The sequence below is a fragment of the Poecilia reticulata genome, chromosome 10 (genome assembly GCF_904066995.2).
Source record: "Poecilia reticulata chromosome 10, P_reticulata-male-v2, whole genome shotgun sequence".
Lineage (NCBI taxonomy): Eukaryota > Metazoa > Chordata > Actinopteri > Cyprinodontiformes > Poeciliidae > Poecilia > Poecilia reticulata.
In genome coordinates this window covers 6,507,775-6,523,967 of record NC_088839.1, presented here as the reverse complement: position 1 = coordinate 6,523,967, position 16,193 = coordinate 6,507,775, and the positions used below count along the sequence as shown (strand labels likewise).

Genomic DNA, 16,193 nt, shown 5'->3' with positions numbered 1-16,193 from the left:
TTTTTAAAGCGAATGTGTTTCTTTTCCATCTAATGTGACGTGCAGAAGTGCATAGACAAGAGCCACGGCATGAAGTGTCTAATCTAACACTTCCTTGTTCACCATCTAACACTTATTATTTTTGTTCTGCCTTCCGTATTGTTTCCTGCCTCTGTCATTCTTCATGTAGGATGTTCCTGAGCAGAAAGGCAGCTTAAGGTGTGAACTTTTGAACAGTTTTGGGTACAAGTGTCCTCTTCCAAGCAGACTGGCTTCTTTTTCAGAGCAATAGCAGATCTACCAGAGCAGCCTTGGAGGGAAATTGTAAGGTTCCCTTTCGAAGAACCACTTTTGCTCAAAGTGCTCTGTCTGTGAGAGGATCTGCAGCTTGGAACTCACTCCCTGTTCACTTAAAGTCTGTAACCATTTTAGTATGTTCAAAAATCAAACAAAACTCTGGTTATGCCAAAAACAGACCTGTAATCATTTTTAATTTTTTTACACTTCTCTGAATATATTATGTCGTGTTGTTTCAAATGATTTCACTTCAATTTTTAGAGTTATTATTTTTAGAAAAAAAAAGCCCATCTAGGGACAAGTGCTGCGAATTAGCTGTTGCTATTGCACCATGATGCTAACATGGGACTGCTGTTTCATTCAGTTTGTCTATGTAAATGTGTGTATGTCCCTATCAAATAAACTTAAAAAAAAAAAAAAAATTGACGCTCCATGGCTAAAATGGAACTCAAATCAAATGAATGATTAGTGAGTTTTGAAGCAAAACCAACTTGTTGAATGTTTGCTGTAGATTTTTTTAAACTAACAAGTATGTTCACAAAGAGAATACATAAGAATAAACTTTGTAAATACATTAACAACCAACATACAGCCAGAGATACAATAGAATGAACAAAGTCTAAAAATGAAATCTAATTAAGGAGAGTTTTGAAAATGTGTTTTTTTTTTAAAACTCTTATCTCTTATCAAACTCTGCTAAAACCTTTTGGCAAATACAGTGGAAAATGTTCAGGTATCAGATGAGTGAAGATGGAAGCAAAATAAACTAAAAAGTCTTGGTTTATTAGTTAAAAGTGTAATTGCTGCAAAAAGTGAAACATTTACTTCAAACTCAAACTTTTCAGATCTGTAAAAATCATAAACCAATATAAAAAATATAAATATAACAAAATATTTAAAAAATGTATTTAATTTTCCCCTCCACTTAATTATACTCTACTTATTGAGTCTAACACACAAAATCCCAATTAAGTAAATTAAAGTGTGTTGCCTTTTTTTCAAAATATGTGAAAAAGTTCATGTATTATGACAACTTTTGCGACACATTTATATTTTGTTTATTTCTTTTTCAACCAGACTCTGAGATATTTACTGTTTTATTCAGAAGGGTTTCCTTGTTTTCCACGTGAGTAAACATTTGGACTCAGTAGAAACTGGAATCACAATAACAGCCTCTCGCCACCTTTCCGCTGCTCTGATTGTAATTTCAGGTTTAGTTTTTCCATTGGCATAAAACGTCACCATAAACTCCCGAAAGATTGACACATCCATCTACTTTTAGTCAAATTTAATCTGTCTCCTGCTCTGTTAGTTTTCCAACAGAGCTGAAGTTCGGACATAAATTTGTGGCTGGCATGCAAGAGGAAGGTCAGATAAAAGATAATTAATCTAACTCTGGTTTAGCATCACTTAGCTCCCACATCACATTATTTCTTTTGATGGATTATTAATAAGGTTTATGAAAGACCTAAAAACACATTAATAGTCTTCATTTGCAAAATTTAGTTTAAATTTTTAAAGGGGCACTGTTATGTAAAATTAACTTTTTTGAACTTTCCATTGTCATAAAATGTTATTCCCTCCTCTAAATCATACCGGGAGTTTTGCCTCGACTCTTATACATGTTCCTTTAATCTCCATGGCAGCCATTCAGCTGTGCGAAACGCCTGGGTGGACCTTTAAGGATGATACTCCTCCTCAGAGCTGCAGTTTCTGGGCTTTTGTCCCACTCAGCTCCTTCAGACTAGCCAGAAGCGATTAGCAAACACCTAGTGAAACGGCACATCAGTTGAACTCATTATGGGAGCTACGTCTCAGTGAAATGCTGGTAAAAAGGGTTAATACAGGGTTAATACAGAAGCATGATGACCTCCTGAAGGTGGAGCTTCAGAAAGAGCAGGAGCTTCTTAAAGAGACAGAGACCCAATCTGAAAGCGTTAAATTATAAAGTCAAATTTCTTTTACAGAATTTTATAACAACTGAAGGCAATACAGACTGTACTAGAAAAAGATACTACATGGCTGGAAAACACATAACACTGCCCCTTTAATTTGATTACCTGGTTGAGCTCAACAGGTTCAAGTATTGTCGCTCTTCTTTCTGAAATCAAGCTGAGTTGTGACACATCGACCCCCATCCCTCTCTGTATGTGTGCCTCGGTATGTGAGCTTTCTGATTTCCTCCCTGAATCACTCTGATAGACAATCAAGTGTTCCAGGATGGAGGTCTGGTGCAAAGTCCATCTTGTAGCATCGTAGCCTGAGGGGAAACGGGGAGCTCTCACTGTGTGTCTCAATTTCAGTTTAAGTAATGTCTGTCTGTGAGCGGTGTGTGCTGTGGTCCTAATCATAATGTGTGTGAGGAGGGTGTTGAACGGTCATCGCATGCCCTGCCCTCTTCCCCCACTGAGCTCCCTGTACCTGCAGAGAAAATGGTTTTTTGTTTTGTTTTGTTTTTCACCCTCGTCTGTCCATCTAATTCCATCTTCTCTCTGTCGGCTCTCCTCCGTTTTCGGTTTTGTCTATTTAGCCTCTTTCTCTGCATCTCCAATTTGACTACTTTGTTTTTGATTACAGTCTGCGTCTCGCTCCCATCTCCCTACCCCATCCTAAATTACTTCGCCATCGTCTTGAAAATGTTTCTGCTTCTCTGCAATTTCTATCTTATCTCTATATTATTTCTCAGTTTATGCCAGAAATCCTGTTATTTCATTTACTGAGTTTGCACTAATTTTTTTCAGAATTTTCTTTTCCATTTTGAATTATGTAAGAAGGATTTTTGTGAAATGTGTGTCTACATTGATAATATTCAAACCAAGAAAGTTGCCTAATAATTAATGTTATTCCTTAGTATTATTCTTCTGTCTTATGGCAAGGCTTTGACCCAAATCACAGAATAAGGGTTTCATATCAGCTGGTATGGACAATGATCGATTAGTTTTTTTGTTTCAAATATCTGAAATGCTGCCAAACCTTTCTGCATCACACTGCAAGAAATTCTGACCCATACTGTTGTTCTGTAAATATAGTAAACAATGGCTAAGTGGTGTAAAAGAGATATAAACTCATGTCAGCACAGACATTATATAATTAATTGTAGTATTAAATAATCTGAGCCAAAGGGATTATGTAGATTTAAAAAACAAAACACAAAAGAGTGGCCAGAGAATGGAGCCCTGAGGAACTCCACATCTGATCTCTGTCTGCTCTCATTTATAACTAGAAAGCAGAAAAATGTCTCCTAGCTAAGATCTAGATCAGTTTATCATATCAAAATCATATTCATTTTTCCAGTCTGACATTGAGTTTTTTATTTATGATAAATCACTGGCATCCTGTAAAACCAAGACAGAAGTTTTATTATAAACCACTGAACAGTCATTGATTAACTGCCTATGCTAGCGGTTCTCAACGTAGGCGGTACCGCCCCCCAGGGGGCGTTCAGAGGACGGCAGGGGGCGCTGGCGGATATTTTTACAAAAGGGGGGCGCTGGATGCCTTTGGGGGGCGTTTAGTCGAAGGTAAACTTTACACCTTAAATGCACAACAATGCCAGTTTAGACTTTGAGCAACTTGGTAAAACTGTATTGTGTAACATTAAATCATGGTTGGCTGCAACTGTATCGATGGCAGCTCTTCCTCTATTCAGTGTTTGTTAGCTTCAGTTAGGTTCTTGGCGCAGCTCCGTTCTCCTGCTACTGGTAGCTAAAATCACGATACCCTCACTGAGTATCCCTCTGAAAAATGAACCCATTTAAATAAAGAAATCAAGAAATACCTCCATGGGTGATACCACGATAGAGAGCTTTCATTTTATAGCGTTAACACCGGTGCTGTAAGTGGTCCGGTATGAAACGGGGGTGATAGAACAACACAGCACTTTTACATTTCAATAATCAGAATGCAGAAATTGTTTCCATTGTTTTAAAAGGTTTATGTCCGTCTGCCTTTTCCCCATCGATGCGCTTCCCGACCGCCCTGCACCTTAGGGGTTTAAAAAAAAAAGGAAGAAAAAAAAAAAGATGCGCGCAAAACTCTGAAACAGGAGAAGTGGGACATAAAACGGAGCGACGAACTAGATGTGAATTATGGCATAAAAACAGGGAATCTGATGCTGAACAGTGAAAAATCAACACCTGATGTGAAACATATGATGATTAGGTGGCGCAGCAGGTGATGAGTGAAGATTATTGATGGTCAACAAATGATAAAATAAATCTAGCAACAGGAAACTAAAGTGGACATAGCAATAAACCAAGAGAGGACAATACTAATCAAAGTAAACTAAATGGAAATGAATGAAGAACAAAATGCAAGAATAAACTAAGAAACTAAAGTAAATACAGAGGAATAAACTGGTATGGCAAGACCTTTTGAGCAATAATTAATACAGAGGACGGTATGGCAAGAATAAACAGACACTATTTCCAGATAAAAGGTAAAATAATATTGTTGAATTGCCATGGGTTTGTTGAGACCACATCTACTGAGAATAAATATATCTTACAGACCATAACAGTAAAGAACTGATCACTTATTTATGTTTTTAATTAGATTTGATATTTTTATTTCTTCACTATTATTTTTCATGTCAGTTTTAATGTCATGAGGCTGATGACTCCATGACACTTTCAATTTGACTGATTAGGATTTGATTAAGAACCAGATTTGTTCTTTGTAATTTCTGTCCAGTAAAACTATTAATCTATAATCAATAGACAGGTCTATATATAGATATAATCCATGTTTCTGTCTCATATTTATATGGCATTAAAAGGATCTGGAACTTTAGTTTTTCCACTGAAAGCTCTGGTTTGCACAGTAAATGCCATGTGGGAGAAATTTTATGAAAAATACTCTGATGTTCCATTGTCCTGAAGGCAGCACAGAGCTGCACCACCAGAAACCGACAGAAACACTGAAGAGAAGAAGAGCTATGATTAATGTAGTTACAGTTCTATCCATGTTTTAATGTTTCAGAGCTCAGTTATTTTGCAAATAGTTCAAAGTTTAAACTGGCATGTTGAACATCTTTTATCTGGTCATGTTGTGCAATATTTAACAACTAGAAAATGGCAAAGAATAAGAATATTGTTTCCACTCTGATTGGCTGCTGTTAGGCCTACCGATTTTAACTTGAATGTTCATTGCATTTTTTGTAGACGCCTGTGAAAATAATTTCTGTTCCCATGACTTTTTTTTTCTGTGGGAAATTATTTTTGATGATAAATACAGAAACAAGCATAAAAATCAAAACATCTAAAATAGTGATAGTAATATTAATGATAAAATAATAGCAAAGTAGCCTACAAATTCTTTAGTGGGGGGCGGTGAGGGAAATGGATAAAGGCTAGGGGGGCGCTGGCCCAAAAAAGGTTGAGAAACACTGGTCTATGCGGTAATCCCCGCTAAAACTTATTCAGGGTCTGAAACGTGTTTACTAAGTTCTAAAGCTCCTGGGAACCAAATTAATGCAGCAAGTTGTGAATTTATGACAAGCGGTTTTTGTCAAACAATTTTAAACTCAATTTAAGATACCCTACTGCAGATGCACTAATGGCTGAAAGCACAGGGGACTGTTTTCATGAGGCAGAATCAAACAAATACTGTTTGTCTTATTCTCTAAATCTTTTAGGTAAAATAAAAAAGCAAAGTAATTGTTGGGTAAGAGTCAGCAGGGACAATTGGTGAGGCGTTTATCTGCCTGTCAGCAAAAGCAATTTAAGGTCCAAACATTGTTCAGAGGAATATAACTGCCTCCGACTTTTCTATGTTAACTGCAGGAACAAAAGTTGCAGCAATGAGAGGATGAGTGATGCTGCACTCAAAATGGAGTGCAGAGAAGCTCAGGAAGTGGGAACGAAACAGGTAGGAGCAGACGGAACGATCTTACAAACGGTGGCCGAAGAGAGGCGCTTAAAATCTGAGGAGGCCGATTACTGGAACGCAAAGCAGGTGAGTCCAGAGAGCGCCTAATTCACTGACCACAGAAACTGGGAGAAAAAAGTGCATAGAAACTATAACGATGAAAAAAGACCCCAAACAATTCCACATCCAGGAATAATTACAAACTAGAATGTGAGCAAACGTGAATTTACTAAAATGTGTGATCAACTTAAAAGAGCACAAAACTTCAAATTAATAGCTATGTTGTGCAAGAGAGATCTAAAGTTATGCCATCAGCATAGACACTGTGAGATGATTGTAGTACATCATAATCTGAACCACATGGATTATGGAGATTTAAAAAAATAAAGAGGCCTTAGAATGGAGCCTTGAGGAACTCCACATGTGATGTTTGAGTGTTCTCATTTACAATTAGAAAACAGATAATTTTGTCTACTAGATCAGAGTTTACCAGTTTACCGTACTTCTACATGTAGCTACAATATGAGCAAGACTATGGTTAGCTGCTATAAAACAGGATTTCAACAACATTTTAAAAAAAGACAAAATGATAATGGAGTTAACATTTTTCACCCATTTGATCAACTTAAGTATGAATTACCAACGTCACAGTGGCTACAAAATGGACTCCTGTAAACTGATAACCTCTTAAAATGTTTTCAGATATGTTTACATATTGTAACCTTTAATCTGCCAAATATCTATTCTGCATACCTCAAAATGTATGAAAGAATTTTGTAGTTTTCTTCCTAAAATAATGGCCTAAGTGGCTTTTGCCAATTTTTAGTGGTGATTTTGGCTCCATTTCTTTCTACTACACACAGACATTACATTTGTGAACATGTTTCTCCTTTCTACCTTTAAACTCAGATTTTCAGAAAATTATAATCAAGAGCTATAAATTACAACCTTCTAGAGCTTTGGGTATTTTCACTTTCCTTTTATTAATAAAATTTCAACAGATGCCAGTCAGCGCAGGGCGTCAGGAAGCAAGACAAAATCTACCTGGCAGAGCCGTTTCTTTTTGTTTTATTGTAGCAAGGGTACAAACAGGGAAACGCATGTCAGCGCCCTTAAAGCAACAGCAATAGAAATCAGATCAAGAGCAATAAATTGCTCTGAATGTTCGGGTTTTTCTCACGGCCCTTTTACTACCCATTTTCATACACTGGATACGGCCTTTTAGTAATATAACCATATCCAGTCAGAGGCTCCCTGCTAGGATAGGAGGTGATTTGCTTCCGTGCATGTGTGTGCGCGCTAATAAGAGGCCCTGAGACAATGACAGACACCAAGCCCTAATTAGGTTGTCATGCTGAGAGAGCAAGGGAGAGACAGAGAGAGAGAGAGAAGCGGGGAAAAGGAGAGAGAGATAGCTTATTACGGAGGATAGGTGTCAGGCTATGGCAGGAATAGGTGGGAGGATGGCACAGGAGCGGGTCGAGGGGGAGGAGAGAGGGAGGAAGACGACACGGATGAAGGGAAAGAGGGAACAGGTTGGAGACGTGGAGAACCAAAGACTGGGAATTGGAGTAGTATTAATGGGGAAGTGTTATGTGTTTTCCAGGCACGTAGTGGCATTTTATAGCATAATGAAGTAACTAATTTCAGTTGTTAAAAAATGCTACATATATCAAGTATGACTTTACAATTAAATGCCTTGAATTTGGACCTCTATCTCTTTAAGAAGCTTCTGTTCATTCTGAAACTTCAGGAAGTTATCAACATGGCTCACCTTTAACAACATTTCTACCAGTGTTTCACTGAGAAGTAGCTCCTATAATGAGCTCATGCAGCAGGTGTTTGCTAATTGCTTATGGCTAGTCTGAAGGAGCTGAGTGAAGGAGTTGCTGGGGGAGTGGGAAGTTTGGAATCTTGGGAACTGCAGTTCAGAGGAGGAACTTCGTCCTCGAAGGCAGAGCTAGGTGTTTTGAACATGTGAATGGTTGCCATGGAGATTAAAGGATTCTCAAAGATGCGTGAAAGAATCAAAGCCCTCGCATGCACAGGGAGAACATGGAGACTCCATGCAGAAAGACCGGGGCTGGGAATCGAACCCAGAACCTTCTTGCTGCGAGGCAACAGCTCTACCAACTGCGCCACTGTGCAGCCCATGATGTAAAGATCAAAAAAGTAAATTTTACGTAACACTGCTTGAGAAAAACAGGAAGTGGAAATGAAAGAGTACATGATCTTTTGACATTAATGGAAAAATTAATCCATTACTAATGTTTCAAACAATTAAGTTAGTCCACTAGAGTAATGCAACTAAAGGGGTTTGATTCATTTACTTTATGTGATCGCATTTTTTTCACTCAGTTTTATCCAAACACCCGTCACTCACTTGCAGGTAAACAAGAAGGAAAGCTTTGTTGTCGGCTACAAAGCTGACTGCTCTACATAGGTTTCTGCCACTGCAGTTACAAACACACAGACATGTCCCTGAAGTGGCCCCACAGTAGCCATGCCAGAGCCTGTTGTCCTGCCAGCAGCCATATTGTGAATGAACAATTTGCAAAACTGGCAGGATTTCCTCCATCTGGCAGATTAAACCCATTTGTCGCACGTTTAGAGAAAAGATTTGCTTCAGAAAAGAAGGGAAAAAAACTATTTTAGAACAAATTATGGTGTGAAAACAAAAACAAAGACGTGTTGTAACCTAAGAGGTCGTTTGTTTTAATGACAAAATTATGGCACTTAACATCCTACTTAATGAATTCACTTTCTAAAGCAGAAGCCTAATCTCAGACTGAAAAACTTAGAAAAAAAAATCAATCTTTAACTTATGTCCAAATAAACCCATTCGATAAATGAGATGATTGAAAAGTTTATTTATTGTAGTTCACCAAGTGAAACGTTACCTACAATAATTAGACACAAATTGATGTTTCTTTTTTTGCTTTAGGGTTAGGGTTAAAGAATATAATCAGATTAATCAGACTATAGTGCTGTAATCAGGGGTGAAAATAAGGGGGTACGGCAGGGTACTGCGCACCCTAAAAGATTTAGCAGGGGTACGCAGTGCCTGCAAGAGAGGGGAGCGGCTGTCTGATGTAAAAAATCAATGGGTTCATTGTGCAGCAGTGAGTTCACCCACTAATTAGCCGTGACTGATTCATTTTTCAAGAACAATCTAAAACATGACTTAATCAGTTATTAAATAACTTTTTTCCCCATTTCATATTGTTTCTGAACTGTTCGTGCTTTGCTAGACCACGGGTCCAATATGTCGATCGCTGAGGGTTTTGAGTTGATCTCAGCATGAGGTGACAAACTGAACGTCGCCAGGACGTTGAGAGCAGCACGTCCTCCTGTGAGTCCTTATTAAAACATTCGGAACTTTATTAAAGAACAACAACAAAAAAATCAACAAATTAATGACCCAACAACAATAATCTCAGTAATTATTGTTTCAATAAGGTGTTGCACAAGTGTGCGCTTTTCGGTTCCATTACCAAAATAACTAGCAGAGCAGGAGTTTAAAATGAACTAATCAACCACCTCTGTGTTCATGAGAGGCTTATTAATGATCGCAAAATAAATATCAAGCCTGCAAATCTAATATCATAATGGACTGAACATTTTTAACATAATCTCTGGTCGGCTTGTGGACCGCATGAGGTTGCCATTGCAACTGGTGTTCTTAAATGACAGAGAGACGGAGAATAAAAAGGTGCGAGTGGTTTAGAGTTGATCACCTGTTCAAGTTGTTTTACCTTTGTCTTGGTGTCTTGGCGCATCACAGCCTCTGTAATTTCTGAACGTTCAATAAACGACAAACTTGGACAATATATATATATATATATATATATATATATATATATATATATATATATATATATATATATATATATATATATATATATATATATATATATATATATATATATATAAAATCAGTGACGTGCGGTGAGGTTCATTGCTGGTGAGGCACTGACATATGACTTAGACACTCCGTTTGAGAATCATCAAACTGTCGCGAAGTAAAACTTTCAGCTCCGGTGTTGGTCTTCCTTTAATTATCATTTCCTGCTTCAATTGAAAATCCACTTTAGAAAACGGTTTAAGTGTAGAAATGTAGTTTTTCATGTTGACGTCGGAAGAGAGAAGAAAACAAATATATCGCTGTACTTTACTTATTTACTGTGTAGCTCCATGGCTAGCTCACTGTGTCTTACTCTGCAGTTGTGCAGTCACAATATCTGGGATCATGAGCGCCCCCTGCCATGAGGCAAGAGAACTGCCTGCCTCACCTCGAGTCTTTTCTCTGCCGTTTATCGCTCCTCTGCACACAAAACACGATACACACACAGTGGCACCCCCTCCAGACGGGGTTTTGGTGCCCCCTCTGGTGGTGAGCCCCTATGCGTTGCATACCCTGCATGCCCACTTTTTGCGCCACTGTACACAGTGACAAAAACAGTGTACATTATACACATGAGCTAAATTATGGAAAATAAGACCATATATTAAATGTTTCTTTACCATTTTATTGCTGGCGTACAGACAGGACGAACATGCTGTCATATAATGGCAGACAGTGCAGTTAGCGAGAGGTTGATCAATCCCAGGTGAGGCTCGGCTCGCTGTTGCCTCACCTGCTTTACTTCTGAGCATTTGAATGGGAAAATGTGAAAATCCAGCGATTTTGAAGAAAAACAGAATTGGTTAAGTTAAGCAAAAAATAGATACTTTATAGTACAAACCACAGGGTGAAAATGGCAATAAAAATGATTTAATATTATATATTATTTTTCCATGATGACGGGTGAATTTACACCTACCTCCCCTGACCGCACGTCACTGATATATATATATATATATATTTTGTCATAGTACCCCCAAGAATTTAAAACTACTTTCACCCATATATATTATGTTATATATTTATTTTTTATATATGTCGGATATATATTTATTGTTTTGTTTACATATTTGTTTTTTATTTCTTATTATGTCAGTTTTGGTCTTCCATGTGTGTGTGTGTGTGTCTGTCTGTCTGTCTGTCTATGGGGGCGTTTACACGACAACGATCCAACAAAAACGGCACTTTTGTTCCGTTTTTGTTGGATCCTTTACACGATAACGTTCTGATTACGATCTGTGTTTACACAGTAACGGTGCACATCGAAAACGTGTAATGCTCTCGCTGCGCCTAGTTGGAGCTAGGTTCTTTGAAACTTTGAAAGTGGGCATGTGTTTAAAAAAAAGTTGTACTTGAAGGCATGTGGATTTGCGTGAGAGAACACGCATTGTGTGCGTCTGATTAGGGCGCATGCAGTTGGAAAAAGTGGAATAACTTTGCCGAAAAACCTTGTTTGAGCTTTCACGGTGTCTGTAGCGAGCCCCGGACTGGAAGCTGTTTATTGTTTTTACCTTGGAATGGCCAACAGTCTGTTATTCCTATATCAATTTGATAAAATAGGAGTTCCCGCACGTCCCATATCCGTGTCCTCTGTTACCTTTTTCAGCAGTTAAAACAGTTTTATTCGTCGCTAACAAGTCGTAACCTGTTTTTCCGAGCCGCCTTCAAACGCAACATGAACGCTGAGACGCTCGCGCTGGGTTTACACCTGTGAGGCAGCGGGACACCGCAGGTGTGTGTTAGAATCATGGCAGCAAACCAGCAAAACGTAAATAACTTGGCACAGTTTTTCCCCCGAACTAACCGACTGAGTTGAGTAAAGCTGTTGGATGCAGGGGATGATAGCTAGAAGATGACTGGCTAATATCAATACAGCACGTTAAGCTTGTTAACAAGTAGCCTGTAGGCTGCTGGTGTTGTTTATGTTCAGCTACGTAGACTCATTTTGCCCCCCAAAATAAGTCGGTGCCCCCGTTAAACTGGTCTGGAGCCGGGCTGGTCCTGGTCGTAGTTCTCTACATAAGAGCGCTGAACAAGCAGCCGTGTATTTTGCCACCTGGGCGGTGCGGAGCGGTGAAGAGACGCTGAGGGAACCGAATCTGATGGGGAAACAGTAACACCAGCATTGTGAGTAGTTTCTTCTTCTGTGGATTGTAGGAAGCAGCTATGTTTTGCGTCATACTATGCATGAGCTGGTCTGGAACCCGTTTTCAATCTGTGCCGTTGTTAGAGAAAACATTCGGTGGTTTCGTGTAAATGCACACTACAAACGCAACAAAACTCTTCCGTTTTCCCCCGAAATCGTTGTCGTGTAAACGGGGCCTATCTATCTACCCTACTGGATCATTTCAGTGGAGATTTCAGACTGTGGCAGGAAGCCGGAGTGCCCGGGGGGCGGGAAGAGAGAAAGACAGAGAGAGAGAGAGAGAGAGAGAGAGAGAGAGACCTACCTACCTACCTACCTATAGATCTGTCTATCTATCTATCTGTAGATCTGTTTATCTGTCTGTCTATCGATCAATCGATCGATCGGACCTCTGCCTACTGGATCATTTCAGTGGAGATTTCAGACTGTGGCAGGAAGCCGGAGTGCCCGGAGAGAAACCTGCAAACAGGAAACCTGTCAAATCTTTTTACCTTTTGTCCTCTGGTGTCTGATCAATTCTTCTCGTAAATGTAAAAGAAACCGTTGTTGGACATGTCTTCACTGCAGTCGCTGTCTGCAGTGAAGACATGCTCGTTGTCGGCCTTCACGGTTCGTTCTCCCTTCATTAAATAACAGTAGATGTCTGTCAGCTTTGGATCGGCACAGATGACGGAGGACAGGTGGTACGTCTCCGTCCCACATTCTGCAGGCACATCGATGGTCTGAGTGGCTTTGGTTTGGTATTCCCTGGTCAACCTGTGCAGAAAAAATACCAGGACCTTGTTATCGGTCAGGCAATGTTTTTTCTGCCAGGGTGACCCGCAGCCTGAACAACGGCGTTTGCATGCCAAATCCAACCAGTATTCAAGCAGTATAGATATACTGGTTGAAAATAACACTGGTGGAAGGGCAATGAGGGCGCCGTCGTTCAGCCGCCTGAGGGAAGTGGCTCCACAGTTAGAGCAGGAGTCGTTGTCGTACAACTCTCTATCTGTGTCGCCGCCAAACGAGTCCAGCCAGACCAGCACAGACTCCAGCAAACTTTTTGTGTCGTAGTCCCTTCCCACATCCGACGGCAGCTTCTTCTCCCTCAGCTCCATCAGAACTGGGGAAAGGTCTTGTTGACTAAAATGCTTGCCAGGCTGACGGACAGCTGAGAGGAGGAGACTCCCACAGCAGGGGATGGACGAAGCCTCCAGAAAAACCCTCTCCTTAGCGAGACACCGCTTGGTGACGCTCAGGTTTAGGATGCTCTGGAACGCTGCGTTCACCCAGCTGTTCTGGAGCTCACCGGAGAACTTGAAGTTCTCCTCCGCTTGTCCTGGTCCTGCAGATGATGTCCCTACATCTAGCAGATCCGACCCAACGCTATCTTCTGAATTAACGTTAGGGGAACAGGAAACCTCGACATCAACGGAAATCTTTACATTCACAGATGGTTTTTCAGACAAATGAGCACAGGACAAACGTTCCCCGTCCGGGGAACGTTGTAATTCAAAGGACCCTGAGAAAGTGGCCTTCAGAGGACTCTCCTGCTTGGATGGGACCAGCGAAACCAAAGCTTTGGCTGTCACTTCAGCCACAGCTTTGGCTGCGAGATCAGCCGCAGACAAATCTTCCCCAGCCGGGTTAGATTTTTCTGCGACTGCAGTCTCACCCTCACGCTGTACCATCTTCTCAGAACAAACCTCCCCAGCCGGGTCGGTTTGTTCTTCGGAAGCGGATGGAAATCCTTTCCAAAATGGATCGTCCTCTTCATCCTGATCGTATCCTTCATTGGAATCCTTCCCTGGGAAGAAACGATCGCACACTTTTTTCATCCCAGTCGTCACGGCATATCCGATGCCCCAACCAACCGGGAAAATCAGGGGAACAAGTGCCGTCGCAAAACTGAACATTATTGCTATAAACAAATTTGAAACTCCAAGAAATGTCTGGATCCTGACTGATGCTTAGAGATTCCAGTATTCAAGCATTAGAACTTCTTTGATCTACTGTGATGTACATAATGTCATCTATGACCTCATCACTGAGCTCACTAGACTTCTGGTGCAATGCCTTGCTTCTGGTCGTTGCTATGGAAATGATCAGATCAGATCTGCATGTCTCAAGCTGACATAAATACTTAAATAAAACGTTATACTTTTTATTTATTTAACATGAAGAGATTAATAGATTTGTATATGATTTAATTTTTGCTTTTGTGGCTTTCCATACCTGCTGTGTTATAAATGTTCTGAAGCCTTTGATCCACTATTATTTTTAATTACTATTAATTCATTAGGATTATTCATGTATTAATCATTGCACAGTGCTAGGAACAGTCTGTGACTTATTATATTTATTTGTATTAATTTTTGCAGACAATTTAATGCTGTGACTATTTTATCAAACATAAACAAAAGCAGAAGAGCGATCCAGACCTGCACTTATACATAATTTTATTGAGGTCCAGAACCCAGAAGTTCTTGGCTTGTGTCATTCAGGAGCCTTGGAGATAAAAAGGCTTCATGATTGTATTTCAAAGGCAGATTTCAAGAACAACTCGGGCAAAAGTTTGGGTCAGGTGCTATTTGAAGGTGTAGACGTGTGTAGGAATCTCCACGATGTCAGTAACACAGAGTAGCATGTCTTAGTAGGTGTAGGTGTGTGTGTGTGTGTGTGTGGGGGTGTGCGTGTGTGTGTGTGTTTGTGTGTGTGTGTGTGTGTGTGTTTGTGCGTGTGCAAGTAAAATGCTTGCTACCTTTCTGTGCACAATAGTATATATATATATATATATATAATTTTTATTTTTTTATTTTTTTGTCCTAGTACCCCCAAAAATTTTAAACTACTTTCACCCCTGGCTGTAATTAATCATGATTAATCACTATGTCCAACTTTGTAACCTTCTAATCTAAATATGAACACAGTTGCGGTTCTGGCAGGAATGGAGCCCTGGCTAAGCCCCTCCTCCTGCCACACTCCAGCCAATCAAAATGAAAGCAATTATCTGACTTTTTCTGAAAGAAGGTAATGGAAACTTACTCCACTTCAAATGCATACAAGCAGTAGAAAACTTGTTCAGAGGAAAACTGCCAGATGACTAGCTCACTCTTGCCCCCCCCAAGTGTGTTATGCTTTCTGTATTTCAACCAAATAAGAGAAATGTCTGTGTCCATTTGAATGAAAGTCACAGGATGTTTGTTGTCCTTTTTACTATTACGATAAATTAAAATCACCTTACATTTTCTTTTCTAACATTTTTAAATATAACTTTTTTTGACAGGCCTGGAATCAGACAGAATTGCACCCTAACATTGTTTTTAAAAGTGTATCTGCATCAATTTAAGCTTCCTGAATTGTGATCAAGGATTGCTCAAAATCATTCTATGGAGCACAAATGGCCCACGCGCTGCACTTTGAACACCCTCGGTATAGTGACTCCCTCCCTTTTTAATTTTTCCAAAAAAAACAAACAAAAAAAAATCAAAAAGGTGTCACCGCTTTTTTCTATTAAAAGTGAGAACAAAGCAGTGAATTGGGTCAGAACTGGTCCAGAAAAAGATTTTATCATTCCAGAAACTCGGCGTGATTATTCCGTCTCACCACCTGCATTATGCTCAGACTGAATCCCGAACTCGGTAAACGAAACGCCTCTCTGCTCAGCGTGCTTTGACCTTGCTCCCCATCCAGGCAGAGGAGCTGCTTGGCTGTGGCATTCACAAAGCGTCATCAGCGATGCATCTACCTGACCCAGAGATGACCCTGAATCTCGCTTCATCTGAGAGTCTGGGGTGGAGAGATGGAGATTTTCCTCCAGGGGAGAGCAAAAGTCTTTCCCCGGCGCACAGATACGGTACCTTAGAACGCACGTGTAGAAGCCGTTATCTTCCACTTCAGCAGATCTAAACCAGATGGAGTCGTCTTCTTTGCTCAGCCTGTGGCCGGAGAAGATGATGGGCTCCTGCAGGAGACATTACAAAGAATAACAAGAAGCTGAATTTTCAGGAAAAAAAA

General features: G+C 39.9%; 1 protein-coding gene across 3 annotated transcripts in view; it reads right to left on the bottom strand.

The window, feature by feature from the left end:
- The window catches only part of il1rapl2 (interleukin 1 receptor accessory protein-like 2), a 397,523-nt gene that overhangs the window by 140,502 nt on the left and 240,828 nt on the right, over positions 1-16,193 (bottom strand). For all 3 annotated transcript variants that reach the window (XM_081611918.1, XM_081611917.1, XM_081611919.1), the window contains one exon: positions 16,037-16,140. In XM_081611918.1, the coding sequence (XP_081468044.1) occupies positions 16,037-16,140 (104 nt within the window). The remainder of the gene's footprint in view (positions 1-16,036; positions 16,141-16,193) is intronic.